Source organism: Oxyura jamaicensis, chromosome Z (genome assembly GCF_011077185.1).
Source record: "Oxyura jamaicensis isolate SHBP4307 breed ruddy duck chromosome Z, BPBGC_Ojam_1.0, whole genome shotgun sequence".
NCBI lineage: Eukaryota > Metazoa > Chordata > Aves > Anseriformes > Anatidae > Oxyura > Oxyura jamaicensis.
The window spans coordinates 12529274-12547996 of NC_048926.1; the positions used below are offsets into that span (position 1 = coordinate 12529274).

The following is an 18723-nucleotide window of genomic DNA, read 5'->3' on the forward strand; positions in this document are numbered from 1 at the left end:
AAGTAATATTTTCAAAGACATCTTAGTGACTATGGGGTCTAAATAATGATTTCAGATCACCTGCTACCAATGGCAGGCTGAGAAGTTTTGGTTCTAAATAACAGATGCATGTTCTGGCTGGCTGACTTGCTGATCCTGACATAGGTACCTTGCTTGTGCCCAGTGGAAAGAGGTAGGCACCCTGCAAAAGATATGGTGCCTAAGTTAGAGAACCATCTGTCTAGTAACTATGTATGGCATTTATTCATATCAGCATGTGAGAAAAATCTTAAATTTCTTCAGACAGGATCTTCTGTGAAGCTATTTTATTCGCGATTGCAATGGCAGGTGTCCTGTCAATCAGGAGCACATTTTAGTAAACAAATCATAACCTTTTCTTCCCTATTACCCGATGCCTGATCACTTCTCCTGTTTCCTCATTGGCTGAGTACTACAGTTTCACAAGCTACTAGACGCTCCTCTATACCATATATGTACAATTTTTCTTTTTTTTCAACCCTTTAATTTCTCCTTTCTTATGTTTTGTGAACTTGGTGATCTCTGTTTTACTGTTCTCACACTGCTCATCCTGTTTTTCTCAAACTTCTACCTTAATTTGGAACAGTGAGGCCTTCTACTGTCCACTTAGCTACTTGGCATTTCTCCTTGTTATGACTATACAACTGCCTTGGAATACAGAAAATTAGTTCTCTACTGCAGAAACACAACTTAGTTTCACACAAGCAGAGTGACTCAGTATTCCCACGTGCTGAAACTAACAGCCTGTAGTCAATGGGCTTAGAAAACAGCTGTCACAAGACTGTATCTGCACAGATACCTGACACACATCTGCAAACACACAGAAAAATCCCAAACAGATGTTTGAGATCTATTAGTGAAGACAGAGGAGGAATTGGCAACAGTTTGCACATTCACTCACTCATTGCAGAACACCTACTGGGTGCTAAGTCATCCGTATCCACAGGGCTCAGGTTTACCTTGTTGCCTACAAGGAGACCAGTCTCCTTCACTAGGCTATTCTGTATGCATGGTTAAGTGGCATTCCCCATTCTGTTTGCTGAAGATCTTCCATACAGCAAATAATGTAAGGTTTACTAATCCCAGGGAGAAAAAAAAAAAAAAAAAAAGAGAGTCATGCAACTCTCAAGGAGGCAGTAGTATTTCCCTCAGAACGGAGTACTCTAGTTCCAGTTATTCATGCCTTGTCATACCCGTATTTTGCATCATTTTATCTGTTAAATTATTTGGTGAGATTTTTTTTTTTTTATATGTATAATGAAGAATTCTGCTGACCTTTCCTCAGCTAGTTATTACAAAGATAACTTGAGGCAAACATAGTGAAAATATTTAGCAGAGAAATACATTTGCAATGAAAGAAATGGAAGAAGAGATTTGTCTGACTTTGGTCAGCCTAGAAGTTTGCTGTCTAGTCTAAATTCATCTCCTCAGCTCACTTTGTAGTTAGTGGGAAAGATAAATACTTCCTAGAGAGTGATTGATCCCAACCACTCTAAAAATCTGTTTAAAGAAAGATGATTTGTCTGTTTCTCTCCATTTAGATTTAAAAAGCAATTTTCTGGTGAAAGTATCCAAGTTGTGACTAGTGAAATACAAGCTGATAAAAATATCGGGTAAATAAACTTATTATTTATGCAGCTTATGAAAACAATATCTCTACTTGAAAGTAAGGCAATTCAATTAAGCATTTTGAATATATTGGAATAGATGTAAACAGTGAATCTGTAAAATGGTAGAAATACCTTTCCTACAATACAGTGTCCTTATACACTGTTAATGTCCTGTGGATGGTATAGTGGTATATGGTATAATTCTGTATGTAAAAAAAATCTTGAACACATATAGAACCAATTTTTCTTCAGTCTTTTTCACTACAGAGAGTTTTGATCTATTTTTTCATGTCTTCTACAGTGTCTTGAAACATATGGCATGATCTGGGAAACTATGCTACTTCTGTTTAACAAGAAGGAAATTGCTTATATTAAGGAAAAGGGAGAACCGTTGTTACTTCCTCAGACAAAACAGGTAGAATAGAATGAAATAAAAGTCTAGGCATACTTTCTACTCTTATTTCTTGTAATGAAACAGTCATTGAGAATTTACGCTTCTTAACCTGTATAGCAGTCTAAAGGAGAGGCAATCTCTGAAAATGAGTTGCATCAATAAAAACAAGGAGACATTACACACATACTACAATGAAAATGAAAGCATGCAGGATCTTAATCAAATGCTCTTAAATACGCAGGATCTGATCTGTTGCATCCAAATGCATGTTTCTATGCTGGTATTTAAAATTGACCATGCCCTGCTCAAAAAGCCATGATGTATATTTTTTTCCTCTTTTGGAAATGGGAGTTCCAGGGACAGGCATGTGCAAGGTGTTAATGTCTGCATGTAAAGCGTGACTTGGATACCAGTAACTGAAATATATGCAAAATTAAAACCTCATGGCTCTGAAAATAATAGAACAGATAAGGAGAGAATGTCAGAAGTCATCCAGAAAGTACTTGAAATGGATTGTCAGAACTGCTGTGAGTAATTGTTTGGACATACATCAAAGATAGAAGATTAAACTAAAGGGTTTGACACTCATGAGCACCTGACACTCATATCTCAGAATCTGTTTGCCGTCTGCCATCTGAATATTTGTATCAAAAGTCTCTGCAAGTCAAAATAAATATTTAACTTGTAAATCTGTGCTCCTAAACTGCTTTGACATTCCCTTTCACCTCTTTTTTTTTTTTTTTTTTTTTTCCTAAAAGAACAGAGTTCTTATCAGAGTAATTCTGGAAAGGAATTAAGTTCCATCCAGAGTTTTCAAGTTACCAGACTCTTTGTAAAGTCAATAGAAACTATTTAGGAATTACGGACGGAATGTTTGATTATCTGGGAGCAATCCAGAGAGTTCTCAAAGCCAACATTTTACATTTCCTAAAAAGAATGAAGGTATTTGTGAGAAAATGTTGTGTAAGAGAATCATGCTTTGTTTGGAGCACTAAATGCTACTGAAATGTAGTTCAATAACAATTGACCATGGGAAAAAGCACTGTAAACTACATTTGCCAAAAGGGAAAAAAGGCTTATTTGTTTCCTTAAGCAAATGGTCACTTATAGCTGTTACTTGTGCATGATTTGATTTTTGTTGACTGGTTTTAAAAGGAGTAGTTTATCATATAAGGACAGTATGTTACTTAGTTAAAGAGGGAAACTAATGATATGAGCAACAACTCAAATAGGCCTGCTGTAGTCCTATGAAAAAACAACACAATTGGCAGCTTGTGCATCAATAGCAGTTTGGCACAAGTGAGTGAATTTGCCACAGAAATTTGTTTTGTGTTCTGCTAAGATAGAAGAGCTTCTAAGTTCGACAGCTGTTTCTGCCTTGCTTTATGCAAATACAACCAGACCCTTGCAGTGGACTGTACTAATAGTTTCTAGAGTAGGACTGTCAGCTTGCCCCTTACGTCCGGTTTTAACTGCACTCTTCACTTTGAGAAGTCTACATTCTTGTTTTGTTGAAAAAAGGTGCCAAAACTGGTGTGTAAATCTTGACCTACAAGTCTCATAGACAAGTAGTTGTTACAAGCAATTAATAAGTACCTCAGAACCTCTAGTCATTTCTACTGAAATGTACCGAAGAAATCTTTAGATAAAGATTGACAATATTAAAATTTCTTAACTCTCAGCCCCTTATCAAAAGAGTATTCCACTGCTATAAAGCAAAGTAGATACTGGCAGATGGTCACTGGTGGTGTTCGCCGGGGCTCAATTCTAGGGCCAGTCCTGCTCCACATTTTTATCAATGATCTAGATGCAGAAGTGGAATGCATCAACAGCAGGTTTGCCAGTGATACTAAACTGGGAGGTGCTGCTGGCTGCCTGGAGGGACAAGAGGCCTTGCATAAGGATCTAGGTAGATTGGAGCATTGGGTGATAATTAACGGCAAGAAATTCAACAAAGAAAAATGCTGAGTGCTGCACCTGGGACAGAGCAATGGGATACAGGTACAGCCTGGGAGATGAGTGGCTGGGGAGCAGCTCAGCAGGACAGGATCTGGGGGTGCTGGTCCACAGCAGGTTCAGTGTGAGCCAGCAGCATGCCTTGGCAGCCAAGAGGGCAAACTGCATTTTGGTGTGCATGGCCAGCCAGCCAAAAGAGGTGATTCTCCCACTAAACTTAGCATTAGTGCGGCCTCACCTTGAATATCAGGTGCAGCTCAGGGCTCCACAATATAAAGAGGATGTTTGAAAGCATCCAGAGGAGGACAACAAAGCTGGTATCAGGGCTGAAAGACATGTCCTGTGAGGAGAGTCTAAGGACACTTGGGTTGTCCAGTCTGGAGAAAAGGAGGCTCAGAGGTGGCCTCATTACTCTCTGCAGCTTCCTGATCAGGGGAAGTGAAGAGGGAGGTGCTGGTCTCTTCTCCCTGCGAACTAATCACAGGATGTGCGGGAACAGCACAAAGCTCTACCAGAGGAGGTTCAGACTGAACATTAGGAACATTTCCTTTACCATGAGGGTGGCCAACCACTGGAAGAGGCTTCCTAGAGAGGTGGTTGATGCCCTGTGCCTGTCAGTGATGTTTCGACAATGCCCTCTATAACGTGCTTTAACTTTTGTTTAGCTCTGAAGTGGTCAAGCAGTTGGGCTTAATGATCTTCAGAGGTCCTTTCCAAATGAATTATTTTATTCTATTTATACTTGGTCTAGCAAAACCTAGTATTATAACAGCAATAAGCTACAAAGAATTATCGTCATCTACCTGGAAATGGGTATTTATAATGGAAACTTTGATGAAAGCTATATTCAGAAAAAAAAGTACAATTTTATTGCTTAAAATTAAAAAAAAAAAAAAAAAAAACACAACAGAAGAATTACAACATTCCCAGGAAAAATTCTGCTTACCAGATCCACTGCTGCTCACTTGTGTTATTTTTTCATCATCTTCATCACTGTCACAGGTTAATGGCTGAAAAGCTATTTCTGACTCTATGTCTATTTGGTTAGCTTCTGGTTCTTGCTCAGCAAAGCTTCTCAATGCCACAAGGCGGTGATGTATTGCCGCATACAGATATCCAGCATCTTTTGAGCTTGCCTGCAGAAAACAAAATTCATATAGTCAAAAGTAACCGAGAAGAAATCCTATTTTTTACAGAAAAGATGAGAAATTTTCAGAAGTAGCGAAAGATCTTTTTTTTTCCTTTTTAATCAAAATCATGTCAGATTCACAGTAATTAATTTCAGAAAATAAATACAAAGAAGGTCATATTTCTCTAAGTAGTCAGAGTTTTATAATCTGGAGTTGTTGATTATTTTTTCTATAATGACAAGAAACTTAAAGATGATACCCTGCAAAGAATGGTTCAGTTTGTACTGAATGTTTGATATTCCAGAAAATTCTTGAATATAATTCTAGAAGTAACAAAGCACTGAAATATTAATACATGTATTTACATTTTGGTTTACAGAATAAATAAGACTTTTAAAACCTAACTACAAAAAATATTCCTGATTATATAATTTAAAGACACCATGAACTGTGCTCCTACTGTTGAACAGAAGTTGTGTGTCATCAAGAAGGGTATTGAGAACTGGACAGAGCATTGTTTTGAGCAGTCATGTCCTGAGTACCGAATTTTGTCCCAGTCACCACACCTCAAGGATACAGTAGAATTAAAGAAGGTACAGAGAAGGACACCAAAAATGATTAAGGGACTGGTGCATCTGAAGAGTTGAAACTCTTCAGTCTGAAGAGGTATGAAAGGAAATATAACTAAAGTTTAAAAAATTATAAAAATAGTGGATAAACTAAATATGGTACAGCTGTTCATCAGTCTACACAATAAATACACAGGCGTACACTTAATGAAAGCAGTAGGACATCTGTATAAAACATAAAAGCAGGTGCATATAGTCAGAGTAATGAAATTCTAAAATTTGCTGCCTCAGGGAACAGCGGGGGCAGACAGTATGAATGGAAAACAGCCCAGAAATATAGTATTAAAGATTAAAAAAAGAATGAGAAAAAATGTGGGACAATCATTTCATAAATACATACCAAAGGAAAGATGTAGACATGAATGCTCTCACATGTAATATTATAATTTTGGATGCTGGGGACTATAAGGTAAACAGACTACAGAAAATGGCTTTGCTCCCCAAAAGCACTGCATTTTGGTACTGTCAGAAGTACCAGTATATTCCCTGATACATTCTTGTAAAGCAAATAATCTACCAGAGGGTAAGTGAATGCACATTGTCTTTTGTAGCCCAATTTTCCACTTCTGTGCATCATGTGGAGTAATTTCTATCTGTATCACTTGACAATAGCAAGAAATATCTTTAATTTGTATTGGAATGACAACTTTCAATGGGCACAGGTAGAAAAGCTATGCATATTGTGAAGAAGCAGCTGATCAGGGTCTCTGTCCTACCCAGACCTGCAGCAGAGAACAGTTCTCTCCATGCAGCAAGGCTAAGAAGAAAGCAGTTCAGAATTGTTCAGGTTTCCCAACATCAAATGACATTCCCAATGGCCAAATCTGAGCTCTCAAGACAACATGGCTTTTTAGGAAATGCAGGGTCATAAATATGAAAAGCCATCTTATTCAGTCTAATCGTTTCTATCTGTAGGTTTCAAATTATTCATTCAAAAGTCAAGAGTTCTGTCACTTTAATCTAAGGTAAACTCAAGCTTCTGCTAAGAGGGATGGACTTGCCTCCAAACCTACTCCGACTCCTTTCTGTGACCACCATTGCACCAGCACTGCAATTCGGATGAATAAAATAAAGCTAAAAAACTAACAAGCAAATAACAACAACATCAAAAAACAGATCAGTTCTCTGATCTACCACACTTAGAAGGAATTAAGCATGACTTCCCCTTGGTGAACTCATGCTGACAACTCATGATCACCTTCTTATCCTCCACATCCTTGGAGATGACCTCCAGGATAAGCTGCTCCATAACCTTTCCAGGGATGGAGGTGAGGTTGAATGGCCTGTAGTTGCCTGGGTCCTCCTTCTTGCTCTTTTTGAAGACTGGAGTGACATTGGCTTTCTTCCAGTCCTCAGGCACCTCTCCTGTTCCCCACAACCTTTCAAAGATGATGGACAGTGGCCTAGCAATAACATCAGACAGCTCCCTCAGTACCTGTGGGTGGATTCCATTGGGGCCCATGGATTTGTGGATGTCAGGTTTGCTTAAATGATATCTGACCTTATCCCCTTTGACCATGGGAAAGTCCTCCTTTCCCTGAACCTCCTCTCTTGTCTCCAGGGTTTGAGATTCCTGAGGGCTGAATTTAGCAGTAAAAAATGAAGCAAAAAAGGCATTCAGCAACTCTACCTTCTCTGTATCCTTTGTCACCAGGGCATCCACACCATTCAACAGTGGGCTGACATCTTCCCATCTTCCTTTTTTCTACTGATGCATTTGAAGAAGCCCTTCTTGTTGTCCTTGAAGTCCCTTGCCAGATTTAATTCCAATTGGGCCTTGGCCTTCCTTGTCACATTCCTGCATACTCTGACAGCGTCCCTATATTCCTCCCAAGTGGCATTTTTTCCCACATGCTGCAGACTTCCTTCTGTTTGAGCTTTGCTAGGCACTCCCTACTCCTCCATGGAGGTCTTCTGCCCCCTTTGCTTGCCTTCTTGCTCATAGGAATGCATCAATCTTGAGTTTGGAGGAGGTGATGCTTGAATACTGACCAGCTGTCTTGAACCCCAATTCCTTCCAGGGGAACCATGGTATTCTTCCAAGTAGATCCCTGAAGAGGCCAAAGTTGGCTACCCAGAAGTCCAGTGTCGTAATTCTACTTTTTGCCATGCTTCCCCCTCACAAGATCCTGAACTCCACTATATCATGGTCATTGCAGCCAAGACTGCCCCTGACCCTCACATCTCCAACTAGTCCTTCCTCATTCGTTACTAAAAGGTCCAGCCGCACACCTCTCCTTGTTGCCTTCTCAACCATCTGTGTCAAAATGTTGTCATCAGTGCACTCCAGGAATCTCCTGGACTGCCTGTGCCTAGCTCTGGCCTTTCCAGCAGATATCAGGATGGTTGAAGTCCCCCATGAGAACGAGGGCTTGTGACTGAGAGGCTACTTGGAGCTGTCTGAAGAAGGCTACATCTACCTCCTCTTCCTGATCAGGTGGCCTGTAACAAACACCCGTAACAGTATCAGATACAGTAGCCTGCCCTTTAATCCTTACCCATAAGCTCTCTGCTCTACATCCACCCCTAGGCAGAGCTCCACACATTGCAGTTGCTCTCTCTCATATAAAGAGCAACACCTCCACCTTGCCTTCCTGGCCAGTCATTTCTAAAAACCACGTAGCCTTCCATGACAGCATTCCAGTCATGTGAGCTATTCCACCGTGTCTCCAGGACTGCAGTGAGATCATAGCGTTGTGACTGCACACAGATCTCCAGTTCTTCCTGTCTGTTTCCCATACTATGCGCATTAGTATACAAGCATTTCAGCTCTCTGCTTGTTTCTCATGCTGCACGTGTTTGTATAGAAACATCTCAGATGTTCTTCATTCAACTCATCCCCTCGTGCAGCAGACTGAAGGGCCTCACTAGCATGTAGTTCCTCAAATGTTGGCGTGCAGTCCCATAGCTTATCACTGGTGGGTCTGGATTTGTCCCTTTCCTCCTTAAAATCTAGTTTAAAATCCTATAAATCACCCTTTCTAACTCCTGGGCAAAAATCTTTTTCCCACTCAGAGAAAGGTGTTCCACATCAAGAGTCAGTATGCCTGTCACATAGGTGCACATAGACTTTCCCATGATCAAGAAACCTGAAACTGAACCCCATTTAGTAGAACTGTGTGAGTCTGACCTGTCAGCCAACAGTTCTCCCATCACATTACGTATTTGTCTAGTGGTATGCCAGACATTTTGTACAGAAGGATATTGTGAGAAACAGTATTGAAAGCTTTGCTGAAATCCAAAAAGATTACATCAACTGGCTTCCCTCGGTCAAGTGGGCGGGTGACCTTGTCATAAAAGGAAATTAAGTTCATTAAATAGGACTTTCCCCTTGTGAACCCACGTTGGCTGTGACCAATGTCTGCATTATCTTTTGGGTGTTTTTCTATAACTCTCAGAATAACCTTCTCCATAATTTTCGCACTGCAGCAAGACTGACAGGCCTGTAATTACCAGGGTCTTCTTTCTTGTCTGTCTTGAAAAGTGGGACAACCTTTGCCAGGTTCCAGTCAACTGGGACCTCTGCAGATTCCCAGCACCATTGAAAAATAACTGAGAGGTCTTGCAAGGATATCAGCCAGCTCTCTGAATACCCTGGAATGAATTCCATTGGGTCCCAGAAGCTTTATGTGCACCCAGTTGGAGTAATAAAGAGCCTGACTCTGTCTGCTTTGCATCCTCCCTTTAGGTATTTATAGACATTGATGAGATCCTCTCCCAAACCTCCCCTTCTTCAAGATGAACAGTCCCAGCTCCCTCAGCCTTTCCTCACAGGAGAGGTGCTCCAGTTCCTTGATCATCCTGGTGTTCCTCCATTGGACTCTTTTAAATATGTCCATGTCCCTCTTGTACCAGGGGGCCCATAAGTGGACACATGAGGTGGCCTCACCAGTGCTGAGCAGAGGGGAAGGATCACCTCTCTTGACCTGCTGGAGATACTTGGTCTAAGGCAGCCAAGAATACAATGAACCTTCTTAGCAGCAAGGACATGTTGCTGACTCAAGTTCAACTTGGTGTCCACCAGAACTCCTAGATTCTTTTCTGCAGAGATGCTTTCCAGCTGGGTAGCTGTCAGCACATAATGGTGCTTGGTTTGTTCCTCCTCAGATGCAGGGCTCTCTTCTCCCTGTTGGACTCCATGAGACAGGTGTCAGCTCAGCTCTCCAGCCTGTTGAGGTCCCTCTGGGTGTCTGTGCGGTCCTCTGGTGAGTAAGCCACTCCCTCCATTTTGCGTGTTTACTGTGGGTGCATTCTACTGCATCATCCAAATCATTAACAAAGATGTTAAACAAGGCTGGACACATTATTGATCCCTGAGGTACTCCACTCATTATTGGACTCCAACTAGACTTTGCGACACTGACTACTACCCTCTGGGTCTGGCTGTTCAGCCAGTTTTTGATCCACCTCACTGTCTGCTCCTCCAGCCCATACATCAACAGCTTCTCTTTGAGTTTCTTATGGAGGATAGAGTCAAAGGTCATACAGGAGTCCAGGAAGACAACACCCACTGCTCTCCCCTCATCCATCAGGCTGCTCATTTCATTACAAAAGCTTATCACAATAAGAGCATAAGAAGAGTTGCAAGCACTGTGTCTAGAACCACATCAGAAAGCTGCAGCCTTGCACTTAAATGACTTAGAAATGTTTCTGTAAAAAACAGGAAGTGTTGAATACCACCGTGTATTAATATTGATTCCATCAGTGGTATGTGTACCAGAGATTGGAAATGGCCATCCTAAGGCAATAATAACATCTTCACACTCTTTTCTGAAGTACCAACGGGTAGCAGTGCTAACTCATATCGTAATAAATGCTATGCAAAAGCTAAGCTAAGCACAGCCTGACGGAGTATAAAATGCTACTTGCTAAAACCAAAGCCTCAGCAAATCTTCAGAATCCTAGATGACATGAGAATTTGGGTGGGTTTTTATCTTTTGATTACCTGAACTAGAAATACTTGAATGGAGTGGTCCTCTTGGTCTGTTGCAGTGAAGCATACGCTTTTTCTGTTTGCTCTTTTTATTACCATTTGATCCCAGAGTCTGGTGTTGAGAATCAGTCTCAAGCTGCCTTGATTTCGCATAACTAAAATAAGAAGATTTATATAAGTAATTGGAATTATCTTCCTTTTTATCGCAGCAGATTTTTCCAGCACTTCTATGCAACTAATATTTTTATGAATTACTCCTTTTAATTTGGTCTAAAACCTGATGTTGTTAGATATTATTTTAAAATTATTTTAAAATTATTTTAAAATACCAAAATGTATTAGTTTCTTTAATACAGTTGGAATGCAGAGCAAATAACCTGCTGAAGCTGCGCAATGCAATACAAAAATGACAGCACAGTAAAAACAACATTCCAGAAGTGACTTGAAACAGTGCTCCTGGAAAAGAAGAATCAACAAAGAGCGAACAGTCAGACTGGTGACTGAGGTAAAGATACATTGCAGTAGAAACACACAGAGCCTAACAACAGCAATATGCCTGACTGCAAAAATTGAGTGAAAATGCCCAGGCAAGGCAATGTCTCAGTGTTAGGTGATAAAACGACTATCAGAAAGTTGACTTAAATAAAACTAGCTACTGAGTTTTAAATGTCCTGAGATAACTTGATTCTGGGCAGCAATAGTGTAAGTTATTTAGTGTCTTATGCATATGTTACTTTGTTATTTAATTCTTACCTAGCCTTGATTGCAACATTCCACATTTGTTGCTAGAAGTGTCATTAAGCCTGAGAGATCCTCTGCCTCTTTCAATCCAGGTTAAAGAAAGCTTATTAAATACGAAGAGCTTGCAGTTAATCTGGAAGAGAAATACATGATAGAAATTGCCAGCCAATGTTAACTCTGCTGGTTCTAAAACTTTATGTTTTTAAACCTTCCAATACAGCTTTAAATACATTAGTATTTCTGTATACAGGACAGTTTCTTAGATACATCTTAATTACTTAAAATGAAATGAGTCCCTGACATGTGCTAAACTTCATGTTAGTCTTTGAAAACGTTCAGCATGAATATCAGTTTACTTTTTCAATTATTTTGTCTTCATTAACTCCAGCTGTGATATCCACTAACAGAGATGAATTTTTTGCAACTGTTCCAACCTATTACCTCTCTCATTAAAAACATTATGTAGCCCAGTATACAAGGATACCAGTACTACTAAGAGAGTACTACCATGCAAAGAGTAAGACTTCCATGTTCTGATAGATTTCATCAATGCTAAAACTATGTAACTCTCAATTTTAACATTTTTTAAACCCTATACATCTTTGTTATTGTCTGAGAAAATACCAGGTTAAAGATGAAGAATAGCAAAATGCATCCTGCTAGGCAAGAAAGATGATTGGTGTTTTAGATGAATTATAAAACTAATTACTTTGATAACATTTTTTAAAAGTTTTATCATTAAAAAAAATCTTCATTTACTTTCAATTTTGATGTTTCAATTAGTGCTGGCATACTGTAAAGATGCTTGTAATATACAACTGTAGAATGAAGTTTTGAAACCATCACTTACTGAAAGGGACTACAGAATGAACAGATACGAAAATTTTCAGCCTGTGGAAAAATAAATTAGCAGAGATATATCTTTAAAAAAAATGAAATAAAAACTGATGTTCTGATTGCTACAGTCCGTAATAGATCTAGATATTCTTTTCAATAACAAAACTGCTCACCACCAGGACTTTCTGAAATACACACCTGTAATACATTGTGTTCTGCTTCTTCTCCTGTTATAACTTCAACTTTATCTAATAGAACTTTCTCCACTGGCTTGGAAATATAAGCAGATGTTGATTCAATTAGTGTCGCGTTCCTTAACAAAGTTGTTTCTATAGGAAAAAAAAAATCCTTTCTGTAGAAGGAATATTTATAGCATATATAACAGACTGTGACTTCTGTATTCCTTGTGTCTGTTATCATTTAACGTTATTAATAAGCTTTTGGCCAAAGCAGGAAATAGAAGAAAAAAAGGCTGGAATACAACAAAATGTCACATCTATTTAGGCTTATTTTTAATTGAATAGGGCTCTCTGCAGGGGAGAGGCCCAAGGGACAAGTTGCAGGAACAAACCCTGAACTATTAGAAGTTGATTTTCCAGATTAAACTGGTTTGTGATACTGCTGTGCAGATTAATAAATAATGAAAGGCATATTTCCCAATATTCAGAATAGTAATACATATACAACAAATATTGGACAGGAACATGAAAGGACAAGATTTGAAAAGAACATACGCTACAAAAAATTAGCGTTTGCATAATCTGTTTTCCATGGCCCCATGGCCTCTTTTTTTTTTTTTTTTTTTTTTTTTTGGCTTGGAAGAACACATCTACAAAACAAGATGATCCAATATATCCATTACTAGAGAGAGGTGTAAAAGTTCAGGAGAGCGCTCAAGATGGAGACCTATTTGGAATTCCCTCAAACAGCCAAGGTCTACGTGGCTTGCCTAGCAGAAAAGCTGCCCATCAGAATCACAAAAAATCCCTGAAGTCTGTCTGCATAGAATTTTTAGTCTTACTAAAAATTAAAAGTATTTTACATGAGAAAAGTATTTTACTTTTACATTTTACTGCAGATAGTTTGAAATTGTAGTTCAAAAATGTGGTCTGAAAGATATTCACTAAGTTCACTGCACTTCAAATAACAAACATTTCTGGAAAACTCTACCCTTTCATGAGTAACTTAGATTATTCATTTTGAAGTTAGTCTAGTTTAAACATCATAAACCAAACTGCAGCTGCTTTCTAAGCACAGACTACACATACTGCAATAGTGTACTAGTGACTGGATACCTTGGTAATAGATGACTACTACTGAGCACCATTCATCTGACATCCTCTAAGACACCCTCAAACATAAAATACAAAAGCAAACTGTACTTGTTTGCTGAGTATGCTTACTTGTTTGTGGACTAACAAGAAAAGATTCTATGTACAGGGATGTTGTTTCTCCTTTACATGAATCAGCTTCATTACATGGCTTGGGATGCTTTTCAGGGCTCTAAAACAAAAACAAAAACAGGGGAAGTAAGATTTGCTTTTTAAATGAAAGGGCTATGTTACTTGTTATCAAACAAACCACTGAATCTAAGAATTAAGAATTAAGTACAAACACCAACACAGATGATGCAATTTCAGTCTGTGATATGTTAGTTTATTGTCATAAAATCAATACATAATCTTCCCAAGAAGAATGGCTTCTTTGTAAGGACCCTGGACTAAGCTTTAAATCTACTGAAGGACTTAGATTTTAAAGTAACAGCTAATTTCCATTTTAAGCATTTAAGCCCCAGAGTAGCTTAAAACTCCCAGTCACCACAAAATTAAACTCAGAGGAATTAAAAATGTCCATCCTTCCATTTTGCAGATAATGTTTCCTAAGCCTAAGAAAGTGCTCCTGACAACAACTGTGGCTCAATTCCCATGCTATACCTATATCCTTGTCACAAGCTGTAGCCCAGCCCTACAGTTCCCAAGCTTTTTCACTGACAGATATGCAAATTGTTTTCACTGTACTTCTAATAGAAACTAAATTTCAATATCACTTTAAGTGGTACAGTCTTCAGCTTGGGAACCACCTTGTTGTCCTAAGTGTTCTTCAGAACTTGATCCGTTAAGCTGTCTCACAGCTGCACGATTTATCTTAACATGGACAGTATCTAGGATGTTTTCAATTTGTCTCTCTGCCCAATAGGATTCATAATAATTTCTCCTATCTCTTAACAACTATGATCAAAAATGTTAGAATGACGGGGAATGCCTACATTTCCTGCAGAAAACAAGTATTATCTCTTCAACAGCCATTAGAATCTATTTACTCACATCTTTAAAAGGAAGGAGGAGCTAAAAAGAATTAATCTCTGAAAAAATATATACTCCTAAATAGGTACGTAATCTTGATAAAAAGCCTGCAAGCATTTACTAATCTTACCAAAACTCTCTCATCCATGTTTTCTCCAAACACAAAACTAGAATTGCTGTTGCATAATACACTTCTGTTTTCTGTTCTGTGGGAACAAAATAAGGCTGTGATTTAGAACTATTTAAATAATATAATTTCTTTTACAGAAAATATATGAATACAGGTCTAAAATACATAAATACAGGACTAAGTAAAGAATATAAATATGTTCATGCATTTACTTTGCCACACCTTACATTATTAAAGGCAAACAAAAAATGACCTCTTAAGCAATCAGACAGACATAATCTTTAAGAGAATCTGAAACTGTTCTCTACTTAACTTTTGAGAAAAGGAACATATAGGATTACACGGTATTTCATGAAGTTTACCAAGGATGTTTCTTGAAAGCAAAGGACAACAAACAAAAGAATGTCCCCTCTCCTCCTCTGGGAAGTGTTCTACTCTAAAGCTTCTTACTCCAGAAGCTTTAATGAGTTACATTTGTTTCCATTAAACATTTTTTGCTCCATGAAAATGTACCATTGATAAACAGCTATCCCTCCATATTGATGCAGCTCTGGTGCCCTACAGAATAACTTATTTCCCAGTGCCTCACAGGCCCTCCTTGGTCATCCACCTAACACCGTGGAAAGGCAGACAGGAAGTGCATTCTAATGCACACACTTTTAATTCACATAAATACTGCAAAAATATGTAAAGGTATCATAGAAACAGAGAATTGTAGTATCATAGAATCAGAGAATTGTGGAATCAAACAATGACTTGGGGACCTTTAAAGAATGAAGGGACCTTTAAAGATCATCCAACTCCAACCTCCCTGCCATGAGCAGGGACACCTCCCACCAGACCAGGTTGCCCAAAGCCCCATTCAGCCTGGCCTTGAGAACTGCCAGGGATGAAGCATCCTCAGCTTCTCTGGGCAGCCTGTACCAGTGCCTCACCACACTCATAGTACAGAATTTCTTTCTGATGTCGAATCTAAATCTACACTCTTTTACTTTAAAACCATTACTCCTTGTCCTACCATTACACACCCTGTTAAGAAGTCTCTCCTTGTCTTTCCTGTCAGCCCCCTTTAAGAATTGAAAGTCTGCAGTAAGGTCTTTCTGGACCCTTCTCTTCTCCAGGCTGAACAACCCCAACTCCCTCAGCTTGTCTTCATAGCAGAGGTACTTCAGCCCTCTGATCTTCCTTAAGGCCCTCCTCTGGACTCCTTCTAACAGGTCTATGTCTTTGACCAGAGCTGGGTCCAGGTGGGGCCTCACAAGGGTAGAGCAGAGGGGGAGAATCACCCCTGTCCACCTGCTGGCCGTGCTTCTTTTGATGCATCCCATGATATGGTTGGTTTTCTGGGCTGCAAGTGCACACTGTCAGTTCATGAGGTCATACCATATTATAGCACATGGCTTATGAGTTGTAACTAAAACAGGAAAGGAAGATCTTTACTTTTTTCAGTGACCTATTCTCCAGATATATTTAAGATAAGACGTGAAGAAAAATAGGTATTTACAGTCCTGTGACACTGACTAAATAATAGTTTGGGGGCATACAGGTAAGGGGGAAAATTTACCAATGTAAATAAATTACTTTACGACCAGGATCTGGAGTTCCTTGAGTGTGATTAGTTTTGGCAGAAGCTACACTAAAACAACACTTCTTCTTTTCCCTTTTCCTTTCTTAATGTCTTAGGTTTTCCAGGTAAAAAACATTAAGTATTTTTATTGAATTACCTCCCTGAGCTTCACTGCTCTCAGTTAGCTTTTTGCTTCTCAGGAGGTTTTAAGAGAATGCTTTTTGCAATAGCGGTACAGTCACAACTTGTAAAAAGCATATTATTTGTGGATCGCAGTCAAGAATATTCTAGTATAAATTGATTATTGTGATTACTGCTAACTAGATTGCCTCTTTAAAGTAACAAGATTCATTTTTTATAAAATTCACTAAAAAAGTCCTTATGAACTTCTTTGTTTGGAAATTGTTCCTGCTGGCATTTTTTGACAAAAGGCCTACAGGTTGTTCATGCTTTCTTTAGAACTTAATCACTGTATCTTTTGCTGTCAAAGTCAAAGCCATTCTTGTCTCTTTCTGTTTCAGAAGGAAGATTTGGCAGGAAGACAATCTGATGCTCTGACACAAAGTGCATACCTCAGCACCACTTATCAAGGCTCTTCTAGAGCATGTATCATCCCTGGGAGGGCTTACTGGCACTTACGTCATGCAGAGGATATTCCTGTTAATAAGCTGTGTTTGCTTTTACAGCTTTGATGATATGTGTCTACAGCCAAGTCTTTGTGTTCACAGTGACAATATGCTTGAAATCTCTTCATGTATTATGAAGGAATTCAGTACCTTACACTCATGGAAATTATACTCCTTAACTACTCTCCATCCGTGTTTGATGTGTTACTAACACAAAGAGGAAATAAAATATAAAAAGCAGAAATTCAGTCACTTTTCAGCCTTGAAGTCTTCCATACAGATTTTATGCCATGAACAGGAAATCTGAAGTGTGTTTAAACTAATTACTTTTTTATCCTTTAATAGAGACAATTTTCCATTAAAGTTCACTGAATTGTAATCAGTTTCCATTCTGAGATTTCATCTGCTACATCCAGGCTACACTCTGCTAGCAAAAGGGTAAGGATAGCATTCTGAGCTAAAAATCAAAAACTAGAACCTTGTCTAAAACAAATAATGCGGGAAATAGATTTTGATTATTTTGAGAAATTTAAGAAAAAAGCAATCTGTCAGGATCTTTCTTTTTGTAGACAATTAAATTTTAAGTGCCAGCCTGAGTGTCTCATTAAAACTCAATACCCTTATGTTGCTGCAGGGCAAGAACAAAATGTGCTAGGATGACATTGCCATGGAGATGCAAATCAGAGGCACTGGATTCAGGAAACTACCACTAACAAGGAAGAATCAGAGAAGGAGCAATGTCTATAGGACACTGGAAAGATACTATGGAGAGGGAGTACATCCAGGTACTCAGCTGCTCCTTCTCAGAGTGTCCAGAGGGTTCTGAGTAGCTGCCAGTTCTGGTGCTGGCCCTGACGCACTGCAAGGTTTACAGGCAAATCATTGTGCAAAGATGAATACAGGATCAGAAGTCTACATTTTCCCAGCATTGTATTTCTGTCACTTAGAAAAAAAAATGTTTTCTTTAAAATGTTTATAATTTTGTTTTATTTTTAATTGTTATTATTATTTTAATAATTTCAATTTTATTAATTATTTTCTTAACCAGACCCAAGAAACTCAGTAAATTTCTCCTCTTTAGTTTATTGCTGTAAGCTACAGTCAGTTCAGGAAATGGAACTGTTGGTGGTTTCCTGTTATATCAACAGCTGCAGCAACTGCAGAGGACTAACAAATTTTAATTCATCTCTCTACAGAACTGTATCACATAGAGAAGAACAGGAGGAAGATGAGGGAAGAAAGGGACGTTTGCAGGCAGGAGGAGTCTATGCTATTGAGTTTCCCCACAATGCTTTTTATTTTTATTTTTATTGGTACACAAATGTCAATCATTTCACCTTGACTGATAATTAAAAACAAAACTTACTTTTTTTTTTCTTAGTGATCAGCAGGTCTGGCTGCAATGGTTGCTAGTTCTTAGCATGTGTATGGAGTTTAAGACAGCTGTTTGAATACTTGTCAAGTTACATATGAGAAAACAGCTACTCCAAAAAGATTTTTATGCCACATTTTTGAGCAATGGACGCTTTATGCGTATCAGAAGAATGGCACTAGCCCTCTCCTATAAACTTGGAAGAAGAGAAAGCACCTCGTCATATTTAAATTAATATTCAGCTTGGCAATTAAGTCAACATTTACCACAATTCTGATATACAAAATTAATCAGGCACAGAATACAAGGAGATTAGTAAAGGAGAAGAATTAGAAGTACTAGGAAAGTATGGGAAATCATTTATAAAAGTTTTAGAAATTAGAAATAAAAGTGTTAGAAAAGGAAATGCAACACTGTAAGAACTTTTAAGTCCTGTAGCTTGTCATATTGAAACATTGCATAGCATTTCTCTATTCA

At 38.6% G+C, this 18723-nt stretch overlaps 1 protein-coding gene across 4 annotated transcripts in view; it reads right to left on the reverse strand.

Moving 5' to 3' along the window:
* RANBP3L (RAN binding protein 3 like) overlaps nucleotides 1-18723 on the reverse strand; it is a 39721-nt gene that overhangs the window by 4274 nt on the left and 16724 nt on the right. For 3 of the 4 annotated variants that reach the window (XR_004746172.1, XR_004746173.1, XR_004746170.1), the window contains 7 exons: nucleotides 14682-14757; nucleotides 13652-13751; nucleotides 12447-12577; nucleotides 11424-11544; nucleotides 10683-10825; nucleotides 4925-5114; nucleotides 920-1065 (listed from right to left, as the gene is read on the reverse strand). Coding sequence is in view for 1 of the 4 variants with exons in the window: in XM_035309980.1 (XP_035165871.1) it covers nucleotides 4925-5114; nucleotides 10683-10825; nucleotides 11424-11544; nucleotides 12447-12577; nucleotides 13652-13751; nucleotides 14682-14757 (761 nt within the window). In the remaining 3 variants the exon portion in view is untranslated. The remainder of the gene's footprint in view (nucleotides 1-919; nucleotides 1066-4924; nucleotides 5115-10682; nucleotides 10826-11423; nucleotides 11545-12446; nucleotides 12578-13651; nucleotides 13752-14681; nucleotides 14758-18723) is intronic. The other variant, XM_035309980.1, reaches the window with a different exon arrangement.